General features: G+C 40.5%; 1 protein-coding gene across 2 annotated transcripts; it reads right to left on the reverse strand.

Annotated features, from left to right (window-relative positions):
- Positions 1 to 480: 480 nt before the first annotated feature.
- Positions 481 to 8165, reverse strand: Cstf1 (cleavage stimulation factor subunit 1). 2 transcript variants are annotated; one of them, XM_076849152.1, is made up of 6 exons: positions 8018 to 8165; positions 5994 to 6187; positions 4318 to 4595; positions 3962 to 4159; positions 2909 to 3299; positions 481 to 1077 (listed from the first exon to the last, which is right to left on the reverse strand). In XM_076849152.1, the coding sequence occupies exons 2-6, from the start codon at positions 6160 to 6162 to the stop codon at positions 818 to 820; spliced, it is 1296 nt and encodes a 431-aa protein (XP_076705267.1). In that variant the 5' UTR covers positions 6163 to 6187; positions 8018 to 8165; the 3' UTR covers positions 481 to 817. The 2 variants fall into 2 exon arrangements, with proteins under 2 accessions (XP_076705267.1, XP_076705266.1); XM_076849151.1 differs by lacking the exon at positions 8018 to 8165 and adding an exon at positions 7843 to 7923.
- Positions 8166 to 8269: the final 104 nt, after the last annotated feature.

Consider the following 8269-nt stretch of genomic DNA (forward strand, 5'->3'; position numbering starts at 1 on the left):
CCTGCTAAAAAGAAATGAAAAGATTTTAAATTACCTCAGAAATTCCTGAGAGCAATGGCAGGCTTCCCTAATTTGCTGAAATCGAATATTTTTATTATTGTTTTCCACCAAATTGTCGTTAATTTTATTGGAAATACATTCACTAAAGATGAGCTCTGCTGGCACTGAAAGGATAGCGTGGGAGGTCTGACAACAGATACGGTTCCTACAGATCTTCAGGGAGCACTGGCCATTCATTTTATTGAAGTGAAAAGTATGTAACTCTGAAGTTGCATATGTGAGCTTTATTATCAGAATAACGTCATTTTATGATAGAACCGAGTGTCTCAAAAATGGTTCATCACGGCACAAACTCTGGATCCTCAGAGCCACATGGCTACTCGCATGCCAATGTATCTGGGAAGGAAAGATACAGAGTGTAGTGGAAGAGGCATAGAAGTTGACAAAGTACCAAATGAAAATTCCTCATGACAGATTCACTTGAAATCTAGAAAGCACTTTAATATTTTATCCTTCTCCAAATGATCAAGAGATTCCAAAGAAATGGCAAGTCCTGTATTTACAAAATCGGTGAAAGTCACACTGTAATAATCAGTGAATGTAGAATAACTGCACAGATCTGTGTTCCCAACTTTTTCCACCATGATTCTACATCAAGGTAAAAAAAGATTCTTTTGTACAAATCCAAGAAGGATGCAGACAGAGCTGGCAGCACAACTGTCAAAGATGGTGCAATGACTTACTACGGAAGCTGGTGACAGGACACAGGGGAGGAAGGCAGAGTCCTAGAGACAAGAACCCTAGTAATGAAGGTGGCTCAGTCGGTGGTTGATCTCCGGTACCAAAACCGGGCTCTGAAGTCGTCACTGCATGTCATAAATCCGGGGTTGGTGGGTGAGTGTACTATGCAGCGTACAATGTTGTTGTGCCCCAAAGACAGCAGGTTCCTCCGCTCAGCTGTCCTGGAGTCCCAGCAGCAGAGGCTGATCGTCCTTTCATCAGGCAGCAACACATAGTCCTCTGTGTGGTTAAAGACAGCCTGTGTCCGGTGCACCTGCCGTCCACTCAGACCCGCACCTGCCACAGAAACCAAGAGGTTAAGGGCTGTGGACTAAGGGATGGCAAACCAAGTTTACATCTCAGACCCTGGGAATATTCTAATACTTTCAATGTATAAAGAGCATTTAAAAACTGTTAAAATAATATATCTCTACCAACTTTGAAATAAAAAATTGTATGAAAATCACTTTTAGGTCCACCGTCTATACAACAATCCTGACTCTCCATCAATAAAGTCCTTCACTTCTTGGGCTGATAATAAGTTGGTCATTTATACTATGGGACACTTTTTATTTTTTAAACTTCTATAAAACAGCTCCATTTCCTTTGGTTCCTTTCCTGTCAGGTGTGGTTCATCTAAGATCTCTTTATAGATTAAGACTATTGGCCCATTTGATATATGCATATACTATGTCCAACTTTTATAACTGTTCAGTGTTAAGTCTCAAATTTCTAATGTTGTCAGAATAGTTTTTCCTTTCACTATTTCAAGAGCACTTTGAATTCTCACAAAAATATCAAAACTAAATATAAGTCATATGCACTGATAGGATGGGGTGTTGACCTGTAAATTAGCAAAAATAGAGGAATTGCATATAAAATCAACAGAATAGCATTTCTGAAAAAAAACAAATTTTCACCTAAAACAAGCCAGTTTGCCACATTATCATCATGAAATCCAAACATTCATAAACCCAAGTTTTTGTCAGCAGCCTGGTGTCTGTGTGGATGCGCTGCACTCCTGGGAAGGGGCAGAAGGCCTTCAACATATTCTCTGGTCATTTCTGGTCTCCTTTTTGCAACAAGCACACAGTTCTTCAATAGTAATAAGATACATTTTAGAAATAGTTTTGTATAAAAGTATTTCAGTGAAGTCACCAAAAATTTTAATGGCTCTTCCACAGACTTGCTAGTTGTATATAACGCTAGGGGCCAGAAAGATGGCAGGGAAGCAAACACCAGTTACTATGAGACACATGAGGAAGGTCATGCTGCACCCTAGTGGCTCAACCAACAGATCTTTGATTTTCTTTTCCAAGGTGCAAGAGGGTTTTTTTTTTTTTTTTTTTAAAAAGCTTTCTGAGCTATACAGTCATGGTGATTCTACTGTATGACACAAACCTCAAGAGAAAACCAATTGAGTTCCTCAAGGTTCTCAACCAAAAAACAGTCTTTGCTGCTATAGAAATGGAAGAATTAGACACAATATTTTAACATTCACTCTCTTCTAATGACTATCAATGGGATGACTTGCAACAAATTTATAATAAAAAAAGAAAATACAGACACACCTGTTACCCATGAGAGTGACACAAATTAGTGAGGATTCTACAAGTTTACTTTTGTTTTTCTGTTTGAACAGCCCATTTTCTGTGTTGAGAGTGCATGCGTGTTCTTATTTGGGGGCTACCTCTGCTTTCTCAGGAATAGGGCAAGATTTTCCCTTCTAGCTCTTCTTTCCCTAGTGCATACCATTACTGAGATCCACTAGCTGCAGTTTTTCCCTCTGGTCTGCATTGACATTTTTGTGGGTGTGGGGCAAGTCAGTCTACAAATGGACCACCAGGTTCTCAAATGTTACCTGCATGGAACCTAGACCTAGTTCATTTAAACTGTAAAGTACTGAGAAGAGCAAAGCTGTTAAACCACGATTTTGTTCCTAGTTCTGCCTCACCTCCAACTGTAGCCTTGGCTGATTTAACCTTTTAAGCCTTGCTTTGCTCTTACCTAAAAAAGGATAACATCTGCCCTGTTCAATGCATACTATCGTGTTGCTCTACTGCAAAGATCTAAGAATTCTGGAAACAGTAAAATGCTACAGAAACATTAAAACCAACTACTCACATACCTGTGTATCTGACCAGTGTTCGTCCTGTTGATATTTCCCAAAGTTTAGCTACAGAGTCTTTTCCACTTGAAAGAATGTATTTAGAATTTTTGGAAAAAATGGCAGAACAGACTTCGGCTCCATCATGTGCTTTTTCAAAAGTTGTGATGCATCGATTTGAAACACCATCCCATAATTTGATGCAGCCGTCCTTGCTACCAGTTACATACATATTGGCACTGGGATTGTAATTGACAGAACATATAGCATCAGTGTGCTGATCTTGAGGATTGCAAGAGACGAAACACTGAAAGGTGTTGATATCATAAAGGCGAAGAGTTGGGTGCTGAGTTCCAACAAGTATAAAGTCTCCCGAAGGATGAAAAGAGATGGAGCGCAACATTTCAGCTTCCTGGAATGACAGACATCAACTTAAGTGACCAATTGGTGAACATTAAATCCAGGGGATTTTTATTACATATGTATCAGAAGGAATAAAAGTACTCTCTGGGACATATTAAATCTTTTTTTTTGAGCAGAGATTCTGAAACCTACATGGTTACTGAAGATAAATGCACTTAAAATAACAACTTTGATTTGCTTCAGAGCCGTAACTATTGAGTAAAAAATAAAGTTCAATTATGGGAAGATGGACGTCAGTACTAGAGCCGCAGTGTTTCTGCAATGCACATTCAAAATACAGTGCCAAATGTCATGATTTCAATAAACACCTGATAGTTTCTGTATTGTTTTTTGCTTCCTATAAGTTATATGGGAGATAGTAGATTAGTTTTTAATAGGAATCTGCAACCTGTAAAGAGTGATCTGGATTCTGAATCCCAGTCCCATGAACTGTGACTGGTCCTGACCAGCCAGAGTAAGCAGGCACATGGCAGCATATGAACTATGTACCAATGGAATCTGATTCTTGTGCCATCCAGAATGTATGTCAGTTGCTGTACTTGTTTTATAGAATGACATGGAGAGACTACTTTAAAAAACAGAGAGAAGAGTTGTTCAATAGCTCCCTATGTTTAGAAAAAAATGTAAAGCTCTCTTCCAAATATTTCTAACCTGAATGTATTTGAAGGCTCTTTTTGCAGATGGCTTGGAATAATCAAATAATTTAAGGGTGTAATCCCTCGAACCAGATGCCAGGATCTGTTCTGTTGGGTGGAAAGCGAGACATGTGACTTCATCCACGTGATCATAGAGTGTTCGAATGACTGGGTGGTTCTCCATGTTCTGCTGTGCAGTCTCATTCATCATGACCTAGATGAAAAAAAAAAAAAAAAAGTAGAGACACTCAACGTACAGAATCTGCATACAATCCACAGCTATAGTAAATCAGAGCTAGCTTAAATCATTGCTTGCTTTCTTGAGAATGAGAAACACAAGGCAAATGGTGAGTACACTACTGGGGTTTTTACCTCTATTGGCATAGCACTTTTGGCCAACATTCTTTCTGTGTCGAGTATCTTTATGGAAGCATCAGCAGATCCAGTAGCTATCAACTGCCCATCTCTACTATAGGTAGCTACACGGCATGGTCCTTTATGGGATGTGACATAGCATGTTTCATATTCAGAAGCTTCTGGGGACATTGTCTGAACATCTGCATCAAACTCCAAGTCAATCCCGGTGCCAGGGGCAACTGTATCTGATCGACCAATTGCATACTGAACCGCTGTGTCATCGTTTTCCATTCCTAGAAGAAATCAAAATTAAAAACATGAAAAAAAAATTAAATGCCAAGACAAAGTTCTGGATCCAAAACTGAAGATGCACCAACATCAACTTACAATTTCTGTGGGCTGCATGACACCCAAACCTTTACAAAATTATGTTCCCTGCCATGCTGTCCAAGGTTCTCAACACTGGGCTGGAGCAAGAAAAGGCCCCCACAACCAAAGTCAACTCCCTAGGTTCTTGCCTCCAAAGTATACTACTATAACCACAGCTATAGAAACCCAATAAACTAGCAGTTCTGTAGTTAAATCATCCATCTTTTTCCCTTTAAAATGTAATATTTTTAAAGTTGATATCTGTTAGTTGCAGATACAAAGTAGTCAGCTAGAGTGTTAACCATTAGTGAAATGGTTTTGAAAGAATGTAGGCTAAATCAACTAAAGTCGGTTCAGAATATACATTTTAAATTTAAAAATAACCACATACATCACATAAACAATACACTTATTTATATAAGAAAAACTATACAAATAAGAAAATAATAATGATCTCAAATTTTTGCAAATATTATTGTGAACATTTTGGTCTGACTTCTTCTGGTTCTTTCCCCATGAACAAAATAGTTTTGTTTTTTTTAAACAAAAATAGACTGGCACTGTGTGCTATATTGTCCATTAAATCACAAAGAATAAAACCCTGTCTGAGCTAATAAACATTCATCTACAACATTATTACATTGTTGCATCTAATTTTATGGACATTTAAAACTTTATAAATAATAGTATATTAATAGTTGCATTTTAGTTTATCCTCTTTTATTTCCTCAGGATAAACTGTCACAATTGGCTTCACCAAGCCAAAGAGAACAATATGTTTGATAATTAAACATCTTATTAAATGTCAGGTAGGCCTCAGGATAAATGGATGAAGAAGACAAGGTTCTTCTGTTCTTTATAGAGCTTGCAGTCTTTATTTGTGAATGCTAGGGAATGAAAATGTGAGAACTGCCAAGAAAACAACCTCAAAACAATGAAAGAACTTATAAATAAACAGTAAATCTGTCATGAAAGAAATAGAATTATTGAGGCAGAGTAATTAGGGAGGTATGAGGAAAATGGAAAAGAATAGCATACTGTGCATTCAGGAATTATTTTAAACGGGGTAAAGGGGAATCTGAGATGCCATCTGAGCTGAGATTTAAAGGAAGTCAATAGAGTGCTCTAGTTCATGTGTACAAATGCATTAGAACCAGCCTGAAGTCTCCATGATCTGGACTGCACTTTACCCTTTCAGTGTCTAGCAGTATTTAATACCTATTAGAGATCATAACTAAATAGGAATACTCTCAAAAAATTCTGCTGTGGGAAAACATCTAAAACTTAAGTATGGGATCTATAAATTTGCATACATAAGATACCTAGTTTGATGAGATGCAGGAGCTGCTCCGAGGGTGCGCAGACAGATTGAGGCTTGATTTCATTTATGAGGCCATTAGCAATGCTGATGTAGCCATCATAGAGCAGCTGGCTAATGATCAGCTTGTAGAGCTGCTGGCGGTCCTTCAAGCCCACTTTGGTTCTGTACATGTTGGAGTAGAGAACCGTTTCTCAGCTGCAAGAAAACAAGGTGGATGGTGAAGCGTGGAGGCACTAGTAAATCACATAAGTAATCCAGGATTCTTTGGTCAAATAATCTTGCAGGGTTTAAATCCCAGCTCTACTAGCTGTATTTTCTTTAGTTAGTAACCTTATTTTTTTTTTTGAGCTCAGGTCTCTCAGCTGTTACATAAATTACTAGAGGTCAAATGAGATGGTGCATATAATGCACTGAGCTCAGGGCTTGGCATACATAAACTATTCAAGTTAATGTTAGCCAATATTTGCAGCAGAATCCACCGGCAACTTTTCTTCTCTGCCACACTATCCACCTATGATTTTTACTCTTTGTTACTATCCTAAAATCTTCCATTTCTTCTGTTAATAGGCAAGACAGCTGCTATTCTGTTGAATGCACTGTTTCCACAGCTGAGTTGTGTTTACTATTGGCTGTAATGTTCACTCTTAAAACCTGTTTTAAGGCAAATGAGCTTATTACTACACTTAGATAATTTAGGTAGTAAGCCAGTATCTGAAGGAAAAAAAAAAAAAAGCTATTGTAATATAAAAAGAAACAAAATTGACTAATTTGTTAAGATTCAAGGGTAAACTGCTTAATGAAACATTGCCAATAAGAGGGCCATAACAACTACAAAAATGGAAAAGAATAGCATACTGTGCACTCATAGGTTCATTTACATATGCCCAAGTTCTCCTTCAGTCTTTAAAAATGAAACAAACCACAGGTGGAGGTTTTTTATTTATGCAAGAAGACTCCAATGATAAAAAAATTTGATTATCAAATACCAATATATGTATGTGAATGCTTGCACAGATCAGAAGGTTGCAGGTGTCTGGAGACAGTAACAGAATAAAAGTAGGCTCAGGGCCTGAGTTCTTGCACAGTGTTAGGTGTCAATAACAACATTTATCACGTATTTCCTACTTGCCAGATATCGTGCAAGGCAGTTTATAGACACTGATTTATTAAATGAAAGCATTCAATGTATTGAAAAATAACGCAAATACAAGTGTAAAAGTACATTTGTGCAGACGATATTAGAGTACAAAAGAGTTGATGAAATGAGCTCAAATAGCAAAGGACACCATTCAAAGTAAAGTGTGGCTAGTAACTCTTCCAAGGTTGGAGCGGCCTTCAGAGCTGTCCCACTCCAGGGCCCACAACTTAATCACTACACTATTCTCTCTTAACTCCGGCCATGGGTGGGGGGTGAACAAAGAGATTTTAAAAAAGAATAAAAAGCGCCCAAGCCCCACTTCTCAGCTCCTCCTGAACGTTCGCTAGAGGGCTGGGGAAACCTGTTTATCTCCTCCAATTCGCAGGTGGGGACACTGAGGCACGAGGACAGGAGACTCCGGGCCAGGATCGGCGATCACCGGCCAGGAAGCGGACCGAGCCGAGGACGCAGGGGCCCCTAGCCGAACGCGCCGCGAGCACCGGGAAACAGAGGCGGACGGAGGCCCGGGTCGCGACGAGAGCGAGGCCCGGGGAGAAAGGGTGTGCAGGCCCGGTCGGGCAACTCAGCACGCAGAACTCGGGCGCACGTCTCCCGTTCGCTCTCGCCCTGCCCGCCCAGTCCTTCACGTGACCCTCTGTAGGCCCCAGCCGACCGCACCGGCCGCTCGCCCCGTGTCCCCGCATCTCCGTACCCGCTGATACGGCTTTCTCGGTCTCCCGCTCTCTCCAAGAAAGATGGAGGCGCGAACCCTGCCCAATGGATCGCTCGGCGCGCACGTTCATTGCGCACGCGCAAAGGGCGCCACGCCGAGTGCTGCGCTATCGATCGGTCCCATTCTCTCCTGCCCTTCTCGCCATCTTACTTACTGGCACGTTCGTTCGCCTCCTCCGACAGTATCTTCTATGCGACAACCTTGACACCAAGGGGCTGCTGTCTCACGAACAAATGCCACAGCCTAGAGAGCACCATGGACGCTAGAACGGCCCCGGGTCTGGCGCGCCGTTGGCTCCACCACTTCCGTAATCTCACGCGCAAGTGCGCCTGCGCGCCTCCTGCGTCTTGTAACGTGGGTCAAGTCGTCGCGTTTGTTGTCAACCAATCACAAAGCAGCCTCACCC

The sequence above is a fragment of the Callospermophilus lateralis genome, chromosome 3 (genome assembly GCF_048772815.1).
Source record: "Callospermophilus lateralis isolate mCalLat2 chromosome 3, mCalLat2.hap1, whole genome shotgun sequence".
NCBI lineage: Eukaryota > Metazoa > Chordata > Mammalia > Rodentia > Sciuridae > Callospermophilus > Callospermophilus lateralis.